The 22,146-nt window shown below is 44.3% G+C and overlaps 1 protein-coding gene across 1 annotated transcript; it reads right to left on the bottom strand.

Annotated features, from left to right (window-relative positions):
• Positions 1–3,337: 3,337 nt before the first annotated feature.
• On the bottom strand, positions 3,338–21,922 carry TSPAN15 (tetraspanin 15). Its single transcript, XM_055793767.1, has 8 exons — positions 21,676–21,922; positions 16,155–16,340; positions 13,888–13,962; positions 11,391–11,486; positions 9,739–9,855; positions 6,223–6,270; positions 4,718–4,834; positions 3,338–4,269 (listed from the first exon to the last, which is right to left on the bottom strand). The coding sequence occupies exons 1-8, from the start codon at positions 21,769–21,771 to the stop codon at positions 4,117–4,119; spliced, it is 888 nt and encodes a 295-aa protein (XP_055649742.1). The 5' UTR covers positions 21,772–21,922; the 3' UTR covers positions 3,338–4,116.
• Positions 21,923–22,146: the final 224 nt, after the last annotated feature.

Genomic DNA, 22,146 nt, shown 5'->3' with positions numbered 1-22,146 from the left:
CAAAAAGCAATTCCTGAACTCACGCAAACACCTTTTAATAATCAGCTTGTAGCCGAAAGTGATGAGCGCTGGGAAGTCCTGGTGAAGAGAAGGGCCTTAGGAATACAAATCTGAAAAATAACTTTTAGCTAACTGTTTTTTACATATTAAACACCAGTTTTTTCCCATCAGGAGGAAATGAGCTCATCCTGTCATCCTGCCTCCAAGGCTGGTTTTCCAGGTCAGGTTGTAATGAGCAGCCATATCCTGAGTGCCCTTTCTGCCCATGAACAGATGCTAATTATTGCAGAGTTTCAGGGCTAATGAGGGATTTCCAGCTTTGGCAGGGACGAAGCCTGTGAAAACTGTGCCCGTGTGAGGGGGCTTCATGGAGCAGGGCATGGGACAGGGCCCTGAGAAACCCCGGTGCTGTATGGGCATGCTGAATGGAGATTTAATTCACAGCAATCGGAGATTTAATTAGCACCTTGTGATATGGCATATCCACACCACCAGAGGGAGAGCTGCTCAGCATTTCTCCTCTGGAATTGTGCTAATTAAAGATTTTTATGATGTAACATCATCGTACAGCACACACTGTGCACGATGCCCCAGCCAGGCCCTCAGCTCACCCACATGCATGGCCCGAGTGCCGTGCCAAGTCTGTGCCTGGATGGCCTGTAATTATTTGAAATATAGAGGTAAATGTCTATTTCTAGCCAAATGGTGAGTGGTTCTCAGTGCAAATCCCCTCCTTGCTGCTTGAAGCATCACAGCGTCCCCGCTCTCTGAACCCACAGGGGAGGCAAAGAGTCTCAATCGGGTATCACTGCCCAGTGGCTCGGCAGGCAGCCACCATAAGGAGTTGTCGCAACCGTTCTGTTTCCTGGTCTTTGAACGGGCAGCTGCTCTGCGCAGCCATCCCATGACAGGCAGAAAACCACCAGGATGCAGGCAAGAGAGAGGCAACACAGGGGTCAGGCAGCAAGGACTGGTGGGGGTGATTTTTGCAGGCAAGAGCACAAACAGCTGCCCAGCATCTGTGGAGGGCAGGGCATTGGGGGGAGTGGGGAGAGCAGGAGCACACAGAGGATGAACCATGGGAAGCTCACAGCTGTCAGAGCACTTTAGAATTGCATGTGCACATACACGCACGCAGAAATTCCACAACAGTTCTGGGGTTTTGCAGGCTTGCATCAGTCTTTTAAACAGCAGGCAAGGAGCATTTTTAAAAGCAGGTTAAGGATGCATCTGCAAGGAGTAGTACAGCTGTGGCTGCTCCTGCCAGGAAGGCAGGGATTGAATTAGATCAACCTTCCTCACCCATTTTAAAATCAACTTTCACGACAGCTGTCTGGAAAAGCCTAGATGACCTTTGCTAGCGTGGCTGCAGTGGTTTCCACTTACAGCCAAATGCAAAAATCAAACCAGGACAACATTTTGAGCATAGCCCTTTGCATACTTACAGTTGATTTCTTTGCAGACTGGGGGATGTGCATATTTAAAAAGAGAATGCTGGCAGTTGAGTCAGTGATGTGTGTGCAGCACCAGCTGGAGATGAGCCACAGGTTCACTCACACCACACAACATCGCCTCCAGACCCCGCTTGTGCAGATGAACCAGGCAGGATGGAGCACACCCCTGCAGGGTCAGCGGCTCAGGATAAAACCAGCTACTTGTAAGCATGTGGAACACCTTGTACACACTACAAACCCATCCAAAAATCAATCTATTAACAGGAAATAGCATGGCACACTGAAGAGAGCCAAGCTTCATGTTTAAGAGCAAATTCACACACACCCCCATCGCAGCCTCCCCATCATCCCCAACAGCTCAGGTGCCTACAGGCAGCTGAGCAGAGACCTGCTGCATCTCTCTCCTCCAGTGGCCTCCCGATCAGCATCATCCTTCCCTCCAGTCACCATGAGCCTGTGAAACGAAGAGTTATTTCCTCACATCTGAGGGAGTGCCAAGGGTCAATAGTATTTGAATCAATCATTTATTAAAAGGTCACACATGTTTAGTCCATGATTGTTGGATAGACACACACACACCCCAGCACTGCATATGACAGAGAGCACTGAAGGTGACTGAAAATTCAGTACAACCCACAAAATTCCTTGCTAAAGGAGAATTGCTCCCTGGTATCCCCAAATACTCTCTCTGTTCCATTTAAACCAACCAAATTTTAACCACGCTTCCATCATCTCCTGCTTTCCCAGATATCTTGTACTTCACCACAACATTTAAAAGGCACTAATAGTAAAACCAAAAAAATTACCTTTGTCATTCTCTCCTTCACAATTTATTACAGCCTTCCTGCCATCTCAAATTTGAGTGTTAGCCCCTTCTTGATAAAGGCCAGGACACAGCTTTGTCTGTGGTGATACCTCAGCTTTCAGCTCTCCCCTGCCCAGCCCATCCTCCACAATAAACCAATTTTGGCTTCAACCTTCCCATCCTTCACCAGCTCAGTCCTCCAAAGCTGTCCCCTCCCTCTCTTTGTACACAAATCCACCCTTAAAACACACCTTGTTTCTTGACTTACCAAAAGACGTTATTCAGGATAGAGACCAGGAAAATTTAGGTGACATCGATATGGAGCGATTAAATATGTAACCATGTGTGGGACCCATCGCTAGAGTGTGCTGTGTAGGAAATAACCTTGCTCTGCAGATGATGGGCTTGACAGCGCTGCAGGATCTCTCTCTCTCTCGACGCTGTCAGAAACACTAAAGAACTGGATGAGTCATTTTATGGCTCCTGGAAATGCATGAAAATTCCTCACCTACAAACACTGAGTTTTGAAGGAAGCAACAAACATGCCCAGGAGAAGTAAAAAAAAAAAATAAAAAATTAAAAAAAAATAAAAAAAAATGGGGGCAAAGCAAAGCAGCAAGGACAGAATAATATCAGGTATTCCTCTGTGTGGCTTAGTGGAGTGTCAGAAAAGAAGAGATTCACAAAGGCAGGATAGAAACCAAACCTGCTTTATTCTCACCCTGAATTTCTTTATTTGAAGCACCATGATAATTAGGGTTTGCATTTTGCCTGCAAGCCCGGCTGGGTCTGGAAAGGCTGCAGAAAAGTGCTCCTGGAAAGGCTGCAGAAAAATGCTCCGGGACAAAGCAACAAGAACAAAACCCCCAGAGCTCTCGGCGACGTCCCAAGTCTTGTCTCTAATTCACTAAGAGAAGCAAGTGAGGCACAGACCTTCAGCGACCCTGTCCAAAACCCTAGACGGGTCAGCACCCAAGCCAGATCACAGCTCAAGCTAGTTCTACCTTTTGATTCAGCGTTTGAGGGACAGGTTTACCTTAGGTAAGGAAATAAAAAGCATTTTAAACAAACTTCGTGCTTTCTAAAAAAAACAAACATTGTTTTTTTTATTTTGACAAGAATAAAAAATTTAGCAACATCTCAACATACAGGACTCAAAAAAAAAAATCGTAAGTCATCTAGTTAATTTACTAGAGGAAAAATACAGTACATACAAGACTCAAACATGCCATAAGTTTATACAAAAGCCAGACAGTAATAAATTGCATTAAAAATACATCAAGCATTACCTGACTGATTCAACATTGGCATTTGTCCCATTATTAAAAGGCACAAAAGACTGGGCAATGAAAGTATTCAGCATCACATCCATTATTGTCAGTAAATTCATCAAGATTAGCTTTAAAAATTTATTAAACACATGTTTAATATTCAGCATGTAGATCAGTAAGAAATGTTTTTTGGAAGGAGTAAGAAAATAAAGTTGGAAAGGGCAAACATTTAAACACAACATCCCAAGACACAAAGGCTCTTCCTAGAAATCTATTTTCAAATCCTCCCAGAAGAGTTTTCCCGTCTGCGCATCACTTGGCAATCATTCAAAATAGATTTGATGACCCACAAGCCCACCCCTGGCAGCGTCGGGATACCGCAGCAGCATCGTCAGCAGCACGGAGCCCTTCTGGTGTGCCTTGGGTTGCAGACACACCAAGAGCGACGAGGCTACAGAGGTATCGGCACGCTGCCGAGCCACCACTGGTCTGCTGGCCGGTTCATTACACCTGCAGTCTGGAACAACCAGCACAAACCAGAACAGGTGGATTTGCCTTTTTATAACCATATTTGAGGTTTCCAAAGTCACCCTGGGTAACACATACAGCAGCCAGTCTCTGCAAACTCGGGGGCAGATCTCTGCCCCGCTTCTTCAAACAGCCTTTCGCTCAGCTTGTGCTCGGTGATGATATCTTCCACCCGGGTTATGTAAAGCAAGGATAACAACACTCCCAGGAACTGCAAAAGGAAGTGGCATCTCTAGTCAGAGATCAAACAGCACTTATTGAACGCTTCTCGAAGCAGTTTTTACAAACCATGTATACATACATTGGATATATGGGCAGGTATGTGGTACATATACAGACAGAAACTCACATTGCTATTCTTCTTTGCATACAGGGGTATAAATGGGTCATTTTTGTGAAGAACCAATATAGCAGAAGAATTGCCATCCCTTGGAGTATTAGAAAGTCTCAGTGGACACAGCTAAGGGGAGGGAAGGAGTCAAAAATACCAAGCAAAACCAAATTCACCCACCAAATCCTGTAATATATCACAGTAATGCTACTAAATTACTGGAACGCCACCTCAGATTCATAATGAAATGCAGTTGAATGGGACTTCGTGTGGTGTAGCAACAAATCAGATACTTGCTTTAATGGATAATGCACTGGCCCCTCCTCACCTGGGGTAGCAATATGCCAAGCAGCACACCGGCCATGATGCTGTAGTTGTCCAAAAACCAAATCAGCACTGCGTTCGTGCATCCCCGGACATATATAACATGCTGAACACTCAAGCGCTGCAAAATAACAGAGCAAATGTTCAAACAGACAGTCGCACTGTTGTATGATACAGCAACACATGATAACTCCATATTCAGGGAGGCAAATTTGGTCGTCCTCCTTCCCATCTCTTTAAACCTACTGAATTTAACAGTGAACTCATCACTAATTCTTCCATCTGTTTTTAAGTTGTTCCACACCTGAACCAGTTCTTTTATTTTTTGTTAACCCTTTCCCCCCCCCCCCCCCCCAACTACTTTTCTAAAAGAAATGCATCCAACTCTCACTTTAGACCACTTGGAAAGTAGGTAAGTCTCTCTTTAGCTTTTCTCTCTGCTTCCAAGTTGAAAGTACAGCAGTGGGAAAAATTGCGGACCAAGTGCTTTGCAATAGACTCTAAAAAGGGCAGGAACAAGAGGATTTCAGATTCAGTCCTGCAAGCTGCGCTGCACCGTGACCCCAATCGATAATATAGAACGCACTTGAGGCTGCAAAGAGCCCTAAGCAGATGAATGGGGTAAAGTTAAGCATGTGTTTAAGTGCTTTGGGTGTTAGAGCCAGGCTGGAGCATTTAGGTGATTAAGCCATAAATCAATGAAACTAAATTAAGACAGGTCATATGTAAAGGTAACCAGTAATCCCAAAAACCAACAACTGAAGCTGGCATTGTGCACCAAGTGCCTCAAATGAGCTGGGGAGAGGGTTTTTTTCAGACCAACCCTGCACCAACACTCCAAAGCTGGGAGTGGCGAACTCCCGGCAGATCCAGTTACTGATTTCCCTTCTTAATCACTCTGCTATTAGTGCCTTGAGCCGACAGCCTCTACTCTGGAGTCACTGGGGCTATCCCCAAGAAGGACGACTGAAGAAGGAGGTGGCCCCATCCTGCTTCTTGAGGGAGGAGAGGGCTGCCAACACAACCTGGGAAGTCCCACTCCTCCTCCAGGAATAACTATTACAGGCTTAAAAAAAACCCCACCCACTACTGGGATATAAAATTCTTCGGAACAGCTACGTTTGCTTTACCAAAACTGATGTTACTCAGTGAGAAACTCTGGCTTTTAAGTATTAAAATCTTTCCCCAACTCAAGTCACTACTTAAAAGTATGAAAGCAGCTTTCTTTGCATTAGTAGTGTAATTAGCCTGAGCGGGATGAGCTTTGGGAAGATGTGCTTCATGCAGGTCAAACAAGGAATTGTGGAAGATACAAAGAAGAGAAGATAACACAGTCAAACAAGATTAGCTTTTTTAATATGTGAAAGTTATTTCAGATAAAATCATCTAAACTGCCAATTTAGCTGTCTGGTAGATTTAAGCATGCAGAAGACAATTTTATAACTGACAAAAAAAAACCCAGAGAAACACCACCTTTTGCCACGATGGGGCAGACACTGGTTACATTACCTCTTTGTCAATGGTTTTGTATCCGCACATAGTGTTGATAAGGTCTGTCTGAAAAGAAAACAACAAATATAAACTGCAGCAGAAAACAGAAGTCACCAAAAAATTATCGTTACTCTTCTTGTGTTCACCCAGCTTATGTAAGAGCAACAAGAGGGTTCCGTCCCAGTCCAACACCAGTTTCTTCCAGCAGCTTCAGGGCCAGATATATATATAAAGTCATCTACGTGACTTTAGAGAAATCAGTACTGCCACTGTGTCACAACACAAGGCATTTGAACCGTATCTATCCGGAAAAAACAGTATGGCATTAGAAACCACAGCTAGCTACGGCAGAGCTGTACGCCACAGCTGTTTCCAAACAGCTGGGTTTCATTTTAAGGCCTTAATAACTTAACACATCTCATTAAGAAAACCAGGGTTTAACATGGCCATCATGCCATCACGATGACAAATTTAAGCTCAGAAATATCTAAACCCCAAAAGCCATCCTATACTATGAATGCTTACGTGAACAATTTATATGACCAAATTTATTACAATGTATTTTTATATATCATTATATAAAATTCATATATTTAAAAAAAGGCTGAGTGCTTGCATTTATCACAGATTACTAACACATTTTCTGTAGCCATTTAATATTTTATGGGGGTCCCAAAGCTCTACCTGGCCTGGCAAAGCTAACCTGAAAATACTGCCCTTCACTTACACATCAGCCAATGTAAAGCCCAGTGGCACCAAAGGAAGCAATGAACGAAGCCAAAGAGAAGGACAAAAATGAGAATACACAAATGAGGAAAACAATGCAGAACTAACTCTACTGTCTTGATATACCTTCCCTCAAAATTAAAACAAGATGTAGAAATGCAATTTCTAAATGCTGGTGGCCTCTGAGCAGTAGCCTGGGGTTCCCAGGCCACCTCCCCAAGAAGGAAGAGGGATATTTGCAAAAAGATGGAAGATGGATGTTACAAAACACCAGAAATGCCATCCAGGGTCAAGTTTTTTAAAGCCCTCAAAAAACGGGCTCTCTCCTCAACCATGCAACTTGCTGACAAACAAGGTTCAGTGCATTCCTAAAAAAATAAAAGCTCCGACTACTTCATAGGGCTGTTGGGAAAAGGTGAGGGGTACCCATCTGTCAGCCAGAGGTAATCACTTGGAAGTCAAAGTTTGCAAGACCAGGCATCAGCGTGTTGCTGTGTCTGCTGTCAGTGACTTCACATTTACAGAACGCTTGAGCCTAACCAACAAACGTGCGGCCATTCCCAAAATATGCAACCGCAGGGAACATTCACATCATTTAATTTTAAACACAGTATTTGCTAACAACATCGTGGCACCAGGAAATGTACACGACTGAGATAAATGTATTAGAAACAGAGGATTATAGACATTTGGGGACCAATTTTTATCTACTATAGTAGTGTAAGTCTTTAATAAATACTTTGATTTAAAAATAGTCCCTCCAAAGCCCCCCCAGTACGAGCCTGGCTCGTGTTAGCACAAGGCTTTTTCAAAGGATCAGAATCCAACCTCTGACATTAGCGGGAGTTTTCCATGACTACAAAGCGAATGAGTAATCACAAACCATATCTGTCGTTTTCCAGGACAGAAACCAGCCTGTATTTGGAAGCATTTGTCAAACATACAAGATTTATCCATCTTCCAGTTGGTTTTGTTTTGGGTGTTTTTTTTTTTCCCCAAGGCAGCTGGCCATATAGCCACGGTGTTTGCATCGTCCTGCCAAGTACGTGCCCACACCACTTGGGCTTCCCAGGGCCCATCGATGGCACCCCGGTGCAGCAAAGCCACAAGCCCTAACACACCACAGCACCTTGCTGAACAGCCTACCCTTAAATAAGAAGTTTTCTTGTTATTTTGGGGCTTCTCCCAGCCTTTCGATTAACTTCCTTGCGTTTAACACTTCACAAGCTACCTTCAGGCTGCAAGTAGCCTCATCCCACCCTCCCCAGCTGCCAACTAAGCGTACAGAGAATACACACCCTATTTTCCTTGCAGAAGTTTTTATTTTAGCACTTTCCTGCCTAACAGGTTGCATCTGAAATCCTCAACGTGTTTGATTATTTGTGCCGTAGCTGGAAAGGCACCTGGTGTTACTGGTCACTGGTTATTGCAGCGCTTCGCCCTCACGGTACTGCTGTATTTCCACACACATGAACTAACCTTTTAAAATAAGACTTCAACAGAGAAACGAGTGCTACAGAAAAATAAGCAGTAGTTTGAATGGCGACTAAAAAGCCAGATAGCTCTTTACTAGTCAGTTCTATCTTCCTTTACCATAATCTGAAAGCAAAAATCCTGAGCTCTTCTGCTCCGTGCAGATGTGGATCAGCAGATACTATTTTCATATACACAACTTTCTTATTCTCAAATACCTAAGACTTAAAGAATAACTGTTTAGCTTTGGTTTCTGAGAATAAATCAAAGCTCAGCACAGATTTAAAAAGACTCTCATACACAGAAAATGTGTAAACATACGTAATAAACACGCTTCTCAGCAACACCTAGCAGGATTCCTGACACAATTACTGCATTTATTTCCCCCTTTTTTTTAATTAACAGTCATGCTCAAGGCAGACACTGAAAAGGCAGCACATAACAGGTACCAGTAGGCTATCCATTCTGAGCTCTGCTGTGCCTGCTCTCACACAGGCTCATGCTCTCTGTCCCATGTTCAGACCAAAGACCAAAACCCAGTGAGACAGGAATTGCCCACTCTGGTTTTAGGTTGAGGTATAGTTCTTCATCAAATTCAGTGTTACACCCATCCCTCAATGAAGAGCGATGAATTAATACTGCTAGAACGTATACAAAACACATTTACATGGAACTTAACGCCTGGCCCTAGCACTGTCAGCACCACTTAATAGCAGTTCATCACGGAGTGAGAAACTGGTCCAGACTCCAGCTGGCAGGGTGTCCTTCCAGGCAGGGAGTTTTTACAGGGTGGCAAGGCGGGCAGTTTTTGAGGTTGGGTTAGGGCAGAGCAGCAGCTGCAGTCTAGACCTGCGCCCACAAGGATGCACTGACCCTGAGGGCATTTGCCTACATTTCTGGATTTTCCTGGATGACGGGGTTGTTCTGTTTGGGTTTTAATTCACACAGCATATCACTCCAACCCCCACCCACGGAATCAATCAGGGCCCAGGCTTCCTGGCAAAGCTGGAGCAGCAAACCCTGGGTAAAATACCAGCAAAACTTAATTTTAAGCAGCCCTGGTCCAGGCAAGCCATGAGGTTAGAGGAGCTCCCAAGATCCCTTCTGCACTTCTAGGACTGCATAGCGGGACAGTAAGACAGACTGGAGCCAACCCATCTAATTCATTATTTTCTTCTTTTCAAGCTGTCAATACCCAAGGATCCATAGGTCCCATTTTTGGGAGGGACCCATTTTCCTTCGCTTCTTCCCCCAGACTTTCCAAAGTAAGGTACCTTTTTAAGCAAAGGCTGGCAACCCAGCAGAGAACAGCGATGCTGAGATGCCAGGACTTACCTTATTCGTGACGCAGCAAGTATAGGGCACCCCGCAGGCCAGCGGTCCTGGCGCCCCACAGTTGTGGTACACATTTTGTGACCAGTCTTTATAATCTTCCCCACCACAGCACTTAAACTGGATGAAACGACACAAAAGGCAAAGGAAAAAAAGAAAATCGTATCTTAACAGAAAAAAACCTAAGAATAAAACAATTTTAAGAGCACTGAGCTACCCAGAAATTCTGTCATTTTATCAGCAAGGTACATAAGAATGGATATGACAGATGCAACTGAAAAGAATTAAAGATATAGGTAGGTGTTTCTGTATCACTTATCGAGCTATTACCCAGGGTACCAGAGCAAAGTACTCAGTGCTAAGTTCCACCTCCCATCTTTTCTGAGTTGAAAAATTGTCTGTTCAGGTCTGGACATCATTAAGCACTGTTTTTACATTCATTCCATCTTGAGCTATAACATCCTTCTGTTTTTTTAAGGATTGCGACTACATTTCTAAATGAGTCTAAAAGACAAAAGTGTTGCTATAAGGCATAAAAATAACCTCACCAGAACATTTTGGGTGTAATTCAGTAGAACTGAAATCTGGCAAACAAATACCGTAAGTTTACACTGACTTAATACAAACATTCACTTTGTACTTTAAACAAAGGGAAAAGGAGCAGTTTATTTAATCACTAGAATGTATATTCACTGTACATAATTTTGGGCAGTGCATGGAAACTTTAAAGCATTATGAAGTCTAATGACAAAATTTCCTCAGGATGGTTGGCTTTTGACAGACTTTCCATGCTAACTTTGTTTTTCAAAGCAGGCTGCCATCTCCATAACGATGTCTTAAAATATACATATCACTTCCTAAGTTTTGGTTTGTTTTTTTTTTTAATGATTATTTGGCATGGTCACTGACATCACATGGGCCATGACATCACATTTCTGAAAATTTTCTGCTTCTTCTATAGCCTCTGAACTGCACTGCAGAACTCTTCAATAATCCAATAAACATTTCAACACACCAGCCTTGGAAAAAAAGAAGGCTGTGACTCAACTACACGTGCCATTAAGTAATGCTCAGCTGGGCTCAACACAATTTCTGAATTTTAGTTACAGGTACAGATGCTTCCCCAGGCATTTCCTTTGAATAACCACCTTGTTAAAGAGCTGGATATGTGCCCTTGAATGAAAATACAACAGCCCAGGTTCAAACAGTGTAACTGCCACCTAATTTCTCTTTATCCAGTGCCTCCTGTTAATAAGATGCTTTTGAATGTCTTGGACCAGCGAGCAGAAATGCTGAGCACAAGAACTTGGGTGGAATTTAGGCTGAATTTGCCTGAATCCAGCTGTGGAGCCCCTTTAAGGCTACACGGTTGCAGGATCTGGCCTTGAGCATCCAAATCACATCTACCAAGGCAAAAGCTGCACTTTGGTCCCCCTCTTCTTGCAGTCATTTAGAGGGCTTCAAATGCCAACTGGGATGCTGGCGGAGCCCTGACCACAGCAACACTGTAACAGATGACACAGGAAATCTCATCCCTTTCATCAATAAGAACTTGATTATCACATCACTGGAAAAACTCAAAGCTGTCACTAAGGTCCTACTGCATCTCAGCACTGAATTTGTCCCAGAAAAAAACCCCAACAAACAACACAAACCTGCTTTTGAACAGAATCCATGATGTTCTTGAAGTCTAAATCATCATAGTAATTCTCGATTCCTCTTCTAATATTATCATTCAAAAAGTTGATTGTCTAGAAGGCAGAAATAAAACAAGATTCATGGTTTACACATACCAAAACAAAATTAAAAGAGCAGGTTAAAGTGGCATGTGTAATCGATGAGCACAAAAGGAAAGCTGCTTTTTTAAAGAAAAAAACAAATACCAGATAAATCATGGCACAGTCCTGCAGGGACTGACCACCCGTTCTCTTTTAAGGAAGCAGCCTCGCTGCTGGTTTCGTGCTGGGAGGCACTAACAGTGCACCACCTCCCCAGCAAGGTGCTGCTTCTGAGGTTCTCCAAGCATCTCCTACAGATGGCCCCGTTACCCCTGGGCAGGATCTCTCCCACTGGGCACTGGGGATCCCTATCACTTTTTGGGTGACAGAACGGCAGGTTTGGGTGGTGTGTCTTGGCACTGTGGTCTGCACTACACTCTGGGCAACAAGAGCTGACTCTGTCCTTGCTCAACATCTTCCATGAAATTTAATTTCCATTAACTTTATTTTCACCGCTTTATTTTCCAAGGAGTCCATAATTGCCAGATAGAGCGATTCATTCTATCTTAAAAAAGTGTATCTATGTTTTACAGTGGTTGTTTTCAGAAATATGGCAGTGGAGCGGTGGCGGCTATAAAACAGTATCTCCTCAGCTTGTCATATTAGAAATTAAATCAACAAAACATTTTTAAAGTTCAGAAGATGAAGGAAGGAAAAGAAAGGGAGAAAAAAAAAAAAAGAGTATTTAGTTTTTAACATCCTTTTAACATCCAGCACAATCACAGTATAGCAAAAACTGAGACTAGTCAGAACAGAACGTAACGCCTTTCCTTTCAATCCAGCTGCTAAAATGAACACAGTTAAATCCTTACAGGTCAGAAAGAAACCTGAAATACATCTCCTCGTTTTCTCAGTATTACAAACAAAGCAGGACAAAAACAACTATCACGTAGATGACTAGGAGTAACACGGGACTTTGCAAGACCAGCCTAACTGGCCAAGAATGAACAGCAGCAAGTACCAGCTCTGGTGCTACCTGGATCGCCTCATTTAGACTCAACAGATTTGAGCGGGAAATAGAGAAAGAAATGGGAAAAAGCAATGAGGCATGCAAAACAATCAGCTTTTAAATAAAGGCTATGACCCTAAGCTTTTTTAAATACTTCTTTCTCCTCCCCATACTAACCCCAACTTTTCCATTAACCTCTTAAAACAAGCCAAGAAACCCATCCCTGAGCACAGCTGTCCCGCTCGGACAGCAATACCTGTGTTGGGAAACCACTTACTGCACAAAAAACCCAACAATACTTTTTCTTTGTCTGAAAGTCAACGGCAATTCTTCCTCTCCCTCTCAGCAAATACCATCTTTGGCATTTACTTAATCTTCTGCCAGTCACATTCTCTGCATCCCATGATGCCCACGCTCCTACACCGGGCAGGCTGAGCTGCTCCCTTTGGATAAGTGCTCCCGCCACAATTCATAATAAATCCTTGTGCAGGGCCAAGGAAACACCTATAGCAACAGCTAATGAAGGCTTCTAGAAATTAAGATACTCATCCACTGCTCTCACAAGTCAAGTTCATGATTTCAGTCCAGCACAGAGTAAGAAGAAAACACCAGCTATGGAGAACATAATACAACTTCAAAACAATGTGTTGTTATTTTTTAAAAAAAATCTTTTTTCAAGCTGCTTTTTTTTTTTAATAACTTATGTAACACAGTATGTATGACTTCTTTTTGTGGAAATGAGATCAGTAGGATTGGGGTGGGGAAGGAAGAGGTCGCATTATTCAGCACCTCCTTTTAACACTCATACTCTGCTAGATTAGAAAAAAAATCAAAGAATGGAAATCTAGTACTTGCCATAGTAAATATATTTATCTTTTAAAGCATTTCTAACAGGAAAAAAAAAAGTCTGCTGCTTTTTTTTAGAAAAATTAAGTTTTTCATATATGGCATGCTTGTAAATGATGGGGTCTGCTACAGAAATTCCTTCTGCTGCATATGAATGTGGGCAGGGAAGAGCTGTCCTTCAGGTATGGTGAAACATTTTGGCCACTAAAAAACAACAAAGTCTCCAAATCCAGCTGGAAACTTTCCAAATCAGCAGTCTGAGACCCAGATGGCAAATCAGAATAAAGCACTTTGTAATACATGAATAGCTGGAAACTTGTTTTGCCTGTATTGCACGTTCTTTCTTACCAGATTTTCTTCAGATTGTCTAATCTGGAATTAATCTCCAGAAGGGGCATCCAATCCCACCCATCCCCAAATCTGAAAGGCCCTGAAAAGTCTGGACCTGACTTCAGACCTCCATCAATCAGTGCTCAGGTGACAATTTTTAACACCTTTATTTGCTCAGTAGCACAGCTGTAACGGCATGGATTGTGAGTAACATCCTTGGTGATCAAAACCTCAACACAAGCAGCTCACCTGGTTTCTGAAGATCAGGGCCACCACGCCACCAGTCAGCTCGATCAGCAAACAGATGCCAAGAATGTACATGAACTGCAAGAAAAACAATTGCAAGTGAGTCCTTAAACAGAACAAACCCCAAACACTCTTTCAATTAGTGTCCTTAAGTCTGTAACATTCAATTGCCAACATACTTGGCTTTCTGCACGTGAGATGTCATTTTAAAGAAAGATATAAAATTATGGTTTTGTTCTGACAAAACGGTTCATGTCACAAGAAAGCCTTTTTTCCTCACTTGAGCCATTGTAGGCTTTGCCCAATTGGCAAACACATCATCCTTCTGCTTCGAATGGACTCAAAAGTGATAGAGCATTTATCATGACCAAATGCTTCTCTCCATAAGAGCATCCCAGAGAAGCATATTAATGGACTGCTACAAACCACACTGCTCTGTGTTTGTATGCTTCCTACAAACACACCACTTACCTGTTAGCTTTCATTTCTTGGGTAAAGCAGTGCTTTAAGATCAGCCAAACCATCTTCTACTAAATTGCCAGTGTTAAATCAAAGCAAAATTCTGGGCTCGGTACCTTTTAGTGTGTTGCTTCAGAAGAGGGAACTGAGCCGTCCTGCATGACCAAGCCAGCTCAGCACAGAGGCTCCAAGATGGGCACTAACAGGACTTACCATGCTCAGCGGTAAAAAACTGACATCTGCTAGCTCTCTATTTACTTATTCCTGTGTGTATATATACACATACTCACAAATGTGCTCACACACAACCACAACGTATGCATCTGTGACTAGTCCAAGTGCATGCTGAATATGAATAATATGAAGAAATCCATAGCAACACCCAAGATAGCTGTGATGTGCCTGTACTTGAAATGTTTTCCCAACCGAAAAGATTCTTCAGGCACAAAAGATGGGTTTTATGTGAATTTAGGTCTGCTTCTTAACAATAAACTTCATCGGGAGCAACGTTTTATGATCCCTCATCTGAAAATAATCCCTAATGCTCCACCCTGAAAGCTGGTTTAAACTCCCGTGCTCTCCATACCCAGTATCAGCGTCAGTAATTCACCAGGCAGATGCCTTTTCTCCTGCTAAATCCAGAATCAGCCTGAGAAGCAGACGTCAGGGACTTTCTTCGTTTAAATACCCTACCAGGTTTGCTACCACAACAGGAACAGAAAACGTCCTCGGCATCAGATGAGGAGACACCACCGTGCTCAGAGTGAAAGAAGCCACCACCACCTAAGGACAAACTCCCAGTAAAATTCCAGCGTAATTTCAAACCCCACAGTTACCTCTTGCTTTATCCTACATGACATACCACGTATTTAGCATTTCTTTAAACCCAGCTGGCTTGAAGGTGAAACCCACACTTTGGTGCTTTATTTTTAATTAGTCATATGTGCAACTTCCATCTGCAACCACAGCGTTACACAGGAATCTCCCTAAAATTCACCCCTTGAGAGGCACTGGAGAGAAAAACTTTGTTCCTTTCATTTCTCCTTTAGGGCCCTTCTCTCAAAGCTCTGTGGTGCTCCACAGCAAACCCTGTAGCCCACGTTCCTCCATCTCCCCTCACTGTTCCACTCCCCAGACGAAGGCAGAGTGACCCCAGCTACCACCAGCCTGACGGATGTCAGCCTGACCTGGGGTTTCTTTCTCTAGCAGCTTCCTCCCAGTCAAAACGAGAAGTGTTTGGCAAACCACCAGAGACCGCAACTCATCTCTGCACTTAACATCCCAGCAGGCAGGTTCATGGCTTTAGGACCCCCCCATTCCAACAGGGCAATGCTGGAGCCAGCAGCTGCCTCTCCCTGGCCACGGGGCAGCACTCTCCTCTTCTCCCACGCAGCTCTGAGCAGGGCACGTGCTGGGGTATGGCCAGCCCAGAGGAAAGGCTAGCGTCAAATAGTACACCCACAGCTGAGTTTGCACAAAGTACACGCCAGCTGATAGTAATTCACATTCCTGGTTGTTTTCCATAAAGCCCTCAACTATTGGAAAGCTGGTTTTCCTGGCACTGGGCTCTGACCCTCGCCTGTCCTGTCACCGGCAAGATGAAATATTGCTGCTCCCCGACGGAGGGACATCCACAGACCATGGTTAGGGGACCACTACCATAAAGCAGTTTCAGATTTAATTAAAATTAAAAGAGTGACTTTGTTAAAAACAATTTAAATGCAGATAGAGTTACGGGTTTAAATTCAGGTGAAGCTGAAAAGCAAAAGCAATGAGTCTTAAAAATTAAGAATAAAAACCCCAACACTTACTGCTTGCAGAAGGCTTAAATTGTCTCTTAAGGAAGCCAGTACACCCACAAAAGATACCAGGAACATTATAATGCCCAAAAGTATTAAAATAATTGCTGGGGCTAGAAAGGCACTTTCTAGAGTTTTGTATTTCTGTCTTTCAACTTCTGCATAAATCCCAACAGCAAGGACAAGGGCTCCAATCACCTGAAACAGAAAAAGAGAAGAGTACAGATGTTATTCTTTCTCCCGGTAAACACAGAGATGACATTTTATGAGTGAGTACACATGAACCTGTGACCACTCACTTCAGAATTAATTATAAACAATCAAAACACTCAAATCAGAAGTTTGAATTAAAAAAATGAAACCAAAACAGAAGACCCTCAAAGATTAAAGCAGAAAAAAGCTGAGTTAGGAAAAAAACCAACACCGCTGAGATTTGTTCATTTTAAAAATGTATTTATTAACTTTTTAACATTCTGGAAGTTAAACAAATTGAACCATACATCACTGGTTGAAGTGTAACTTATTTCTCATCTGAGACCACAGACATTACATATACTAGCAAATGCCACGGCATTAATGCTCCTCCTTTGCATGTCTGTCTGTCCTTCCCTCTGTGTGTGCTTGTGAATATATATACGCCTCTAACATAACACAATTTCTAAGCCAGTTGGCAATCAAGATCTTAGTACATATCCCTTAGTATCAGCTGCTATTGTATTTAGGCTCCATAAATAAGGCCAGGTGTTTCCTATACCTCCACTCCTGCCATCAGGGGAAATGCACTGGATTAAAAAAGGAGAAAAAGAAAAGCAAGCTGGAAATTACAGCACTTTCTTAAGCAACTACCAGATAAAGCTGACAAGTGAAACAAGATGTGATGCATTTAATTTAACAAGGTAAAGATATTTCAATCAAAATAATCACAGTTAAGTCAAAATAATTTGGTATTAAACCTATGGTGTTCTGCAAGTCACTTTGAATTATACTGAAGTAAAAAAAAAAAAAATAGCCCACAATACTTAATCATGAAAATTGCAGTGGGAAAACTTTATTGCAACTCCAACAGCCAGGCACATCCCAAGGGAAGAGGCCAGGTTCAAATCGCTCATTTTGGCAATCTGATAAACAATGTTGCCCTTTTCTGACCCAACATTTCTGCAGGAACCCTGGATCTGCTCCCTGCACACCAGCGGCGAGGATAACATGCTTCTCAATCACACAAGGCTTTTGGATATCATGTGGTATACAACAGTGAAAGGTCTAGATAAATATAAAACATACTTACTTGCAAGACAGTGAGCCCAACAGCTGAAATATTGTTTTAATTATGGGATATCTTAAAATAAATAACTTGCTGAAAAGTCTTGGTTTTCTACAAGAATGAATAACAATCCCAAAGGACAGTATGTGGGGAATGCCACCAAGTTATCATTTAGAAAAGAAAAAACTCAGAAGGGTTCACCCATAAAAATAAATGTACTGAAGCTATATTAAATGTAACTTAAATTTTCACGTGACCAAATTCAGAGTAGCTTCCCCTCCGAACAATTCAGAAACTGTGCTGTAAGGTAACAGAAGAGAAAACATGGTGGGCAAATAACAGGTATGCAAATTTACCACTTACATGCTTCCACTGTAAAATGGTAATTAGGGGTTTTTTATTACTGAATAGTCAATCTGCAGTGTTAGCTTTATTCTTAAAAAAAACCCAATAATTTGGGCAATAATTTATAAATTTTGTTTCAAGCAGATGACAACACCAACAAATCAGGTTGACATTTTTAAATACAGCTATAACAATCGAGGAAGGAATCTCAGAACTATACAAAACAATTGCAGATTATAAAACTGGTGACTGTACATGTATATGTGATTCAGGAGTTCTATTATTATGATGATTTAAAAAAAATTTAAAACCCCCAAACCCTAAAACCCTGATACCTTTGTGTCTAGATGGCATTTATGCTGCTCAGAAAGCAGCAGATCTATAAGCAGCAACTTAAAGGCAGCATCTCCCGCAAACTCTGAAGCACCATGAACAAGCTCAATGCTTGCCTGGTAGCTTCCTTGTTTAGAAAATTAAAAAAACAAAACAAAACAACCCACCAATATTGGACATAACACACAGGTATTAAACCTTGATGGGGATTATCTGAATGTCAGAAGTGTGTTAAGACTAGAATGTTTTACTGAAATGTCTTTTTCTTAGCCATAGTTTTCTCATCAAAACATTCAATGTAAGATTTCGGTTTGTTTGTTTGCTTTAAAGATTCAAAGGTGCTTGTGAGCAGAAATACAAGGCGCATTCCTGCTTTCAGAGCTTAAGATATATAGACACATGTAGCAACCTTTACACACATACGTAACTTCACCCCGTTCCATCTGCACGTTTGCTCACATACCCTCCAACACCACCTCTAGCATTTTAAGTGCACGAGAAACTTCAGTCCTGCCTTTTGTTTCCTGATACGAGCTTGGCCCCCCAAAAAATCCCCAAATTCCCCCCTTACAAATTCCCACCCGTTACAGCTTTTAATGCCCCCAGTGGCCGATATCCCACCCCAGACAAACGACAGGATTAAAGCCGCCTTGTGACCAACGGGGCATAAACAGGGGGAGCTTCTCACCACTCCTCGGCTCTCTTCTAGAAGTGCCCCAAGCCGCTTGCTCTGCAAGGCTTCAGGATACCGGGCATGACAATTATGTCACCCCCCAAGAAGAGGACTACAAAACACCCATGTAAAAAAGCTCCCTCAGGCAACCCTAAGTTAACAGTTCGGCCAACGGTGGCACGCAGAGGGCACACGCCGCACGCTGCGTTCAGCAGCACTGCTGCCACGCCAGGAGAAAAACATCCGCCAGCAAACCAAAAACTCAGAGTGACCAATCATATAGCACACACGCACACACATTCCAAGTTTTATACAGATTTTGAAGTATAAAAAACTATTACGGGGTTGGGGGGAAAGCCTACCTAAGTATGCAATTAAAATCTTCATTCCTTACAAGCAGGATTTACACTTTTATTATCTTCCGGGTTTTTAAACATTTAATAAAAAGATTTTAAACTTTTAATATGGTCAAACCAATAGCAGCAATTATTTATGCCAAGCAGATGTGCTAACTTGCCAATCATTCTACCCCCATCTCTTCTCCAGGACTGTGCTCTCCCTTCCTGTGACTAGGGGTGGGAACGCAAGCTTTACGTAGGTGGCCCAGCAAAATACACACTGTTTACATCCTGCATCCTTCACAACAGCTCCCAGTTTGGTAATTCACCCTGTGTCCGCAGGAAAAATTAACTGGCCTTAACTGACATTAAACGAGTATACACCAGCAAATAGCTGGGACTTTCACTGGGGCTTTTGCATGCACAGAAGCTGCTTTCCCAAGAGAAATGAAAAGCATTTATTTATAAGCAGCGGTTTTAACCCTTTACTTACAATACTTATTCTTAAATAAAGCAGTGGCCACTCAATAACAGCACCTTCTGTTTAAAATGCTGGACGTTGTTTCAGCCAAGTGAGAAAAATTACATTAAAGCCTCATTCACCAGCAAAACAGTTGCCTGAAAAAGTTACAGTGATGACTAGTTTTTAAAAAAGCCCCGGGTGACACAGGAAGATACAGCAGTGACAGGGCTTGTAGCAAACGTCCCCTCTGGCACTCCCAGCGATGCTTTCATTTCCTTTCTGCCTTTGGATAAGGCTGATATTTAGTTCCTGCTGATTCTAGGCAATCCTGGGTACTCGAATCTGAGTGTTCATCACTCACAAATGTAGCAGAAGAACAGCAGGGAGGAAACCGAATGGCTGCAGCACCCTGTACATCAAAGTCCCCAAAAGAACACAAATCACTCAAAATTTAAGCAAGCCAATACACAAAAGCCAAACTTTACTCCCACTTACACCAATTTTTTTTTTTAAAGTCAGCAAGAGTAACACAGCTGAAAAAAGAACCAGACCACTGACATTTACAGCTGATGATGAGATCTGCTTCCCTAAGCTAGAATAAAAGAAAATTTCGAGAGAGAAACCCACGCACCATGGCTCACACAATACAGTGTGTGTTCGGCCTGCATGCCAGGAGCACGCTGCCCAGCGCCAGCCAGCCGGCCAGCCAGCAAACGCCAGTGGCCCCAGCCATCCCCTGCCCGCAACCCCCATCATGCCTGCCCCCCTCTCTCCCCCCCCAGAGCAAATCATCTCCCTGGCAGAGCTGACAAATGGAAGCTCTTGGTTATAAACAAGGGCAGAGCACTGAAAATGCAGAACAAGCAGCTACAAAGAGTAAATAAAATCCTCAGGCTGCTTAAAAGAGGCTTTGTCCTCCACAGATGCTCAGAGACACATTTCAGAAGGGCTCTTTTTCTGCTACCGGATTAATTTTTACACCCCACCAGTAAGGCCCCTTGCTGCCAACAGAAAACACGGAGTAGCCAATGTGCACGGCCCTTCATGAAGGACCTGTTGCAAAAGAGTTTGAAAAATAATGCAACAGGTTTCCCTTTTCTGAAAACGGTACCTGCAGAATAGCAGCTGTGGCATAATGCAGGGAACTTTGGGGTCGAAACCCAAGGGTTTTCCTCAGTAGGTTTGTCTAGGAAAGACAACAAGGTAGCCAGGATCCCCACATGCCTGAATTACATCCAAACATTTTGCATTTCAGTTTTTGTTCATTCCTAAACCACAGCTTTAATCAGGCACCTACTATCGAAGCTGGTGGCTCTAAACCTCTTTTCACACGTCAAAAGCTTCACGCTCCCACCTGGAAACACTGTGTCTGCCAAGGCAGCAAAGCAAGCGCTTCTGTGGCATTTAAACTGAGAGGGCCAGAAGGAAATCCTGCCCGAGCATCCCGTGCGTCGGTACAGCCTGGGGCCAGTGCAGCCACGCAGCATCACCCCAGTATCCCGGAGCCTGAAAAAAAGCAGCTTTAAAGTGGTGGTCCTTCCCAGGAGCCCCAAGGCTCCTTCCAGCCCGAGGGTGCCGGGTCAGGGCGAACTTGTCGCGTTTGAGGAGCCCGCGGCAGCGGCCCGGAGTCCCCGTCCGGGAGCCCAGGGCTCGCAGGGGCAGCACCAGGTTCCAGCGGGTTCCAAAGCTCCGCGCATCGCCCCGCGGGCTCGGAGCAGGAACTGCCCCGCACGCCGGCGGCTGGCTTTGCCGGGCAAAGGCTCTCCTTGCCAAGCACCCCGAGGGGGATAAGGCGCATTTTCGTACAGGCATACATAATGAATTTTATCCGCCAAACTCCCAACCCCTGCAAGTCCCCCATCTGCTAAAACCAGTTTATCGGTCCCTCGGGAAGGCAAGGGAGCTGCACCCACCGGCACAGGTGTGCCAGCCGCCGGCTCGCAGCGCAAGTGTTCGCAACTGAAAAACCCCCGTGCCTGGCGCGGGGGGGACGCGGCGCTCCCCGCCGGACCCCCGCACGGGGACCCCGCCCCACCGACCGGCGCCGGCGCCCCCCGCACCCCCCGGCCCGCCGCAGGCTGCCCGCCCCCCGCCGCACCGCGGGCAGCCGCCGCCCTCACCCAGAAGGTGGTGGAGTAGGTGATGAGGGTGAGCTTGAGGCAGAGGTAGGAGAGCCGCCCGCAGTACCGCACTTGCTCCGCGTCCCCCGCCGCCATCCTCCCGCCCCGCAGCACCTGCCGCCGCCGGCCCGGCCCGGCCCGCCCCTTCCCGGCGGCCCGTGCCCGCGGGAGGGACCGGCCGCGCCGCCGGGCGGGTCCGGGGCCGCCGCCGCTTCCGGGACCCGGCGGGCGGGGGGGCACACCGCACGGGGAGAAGCGGACGGCACGGCATGGGGCGGGAGGTGGGCAGCACACACGTCGGGAGCGAGATGCAAAGCTCCGACACGCTCCCGGATTTGTTTTGTTCTGGTTTTTTTTTTAATTAATTGCCTTTGCAAATGCCCCGCGGTCGGGGGGCGGCCCGGTCGGGGCTGTCCCCGCCGCTGGAGCCATCGGGACACCCCCCCACCCCACCCCCCCAGCTCCTCCCAG

The sequence above is a fragment of the Falco peregrinus genome, chromosome 1 (genome assembly GCF_023634155.1).
Source record: "Falco peregrinus isolate bFalPer1 chromosome 1, bFalPer1.pri, whole genome shotgun sequence".
NCBI lineage: Eukaryota > Metazoa > Chordata > Aves > Falconiformes > Falconidae > Falco > Falco peregrinus.
This window is presented reverse-complemented; position numbering and strand designations above follow the sequence as displayed.

Excerpts from the sequence above, each read along its gene's own strand:
- TSPAN15 (XM_055793767.1), bottom strand. The coding sequence starts at position 21,771 with ATGGCGGCGGGGGACGCGGAGCAAGTGCGGTACTGCGGGCGGCTCTCC. Across the intron at positions 13,963-16,154 it reads ATTTAAGCCTTCTGCAAGCA|TTCATGTACATTCTTGGCAT; the intron begins GTAAGTGTTGGG and ends TTTTTCTTGCAG. Across the intron at positions 4,270-4,717 it reads TTGGCATATTGCTACCCCAG|TTCCTGGGAGTGTTGTTATC; the intron begins GTGAGGAGGGGC and ends TTCCTTTTGCAG.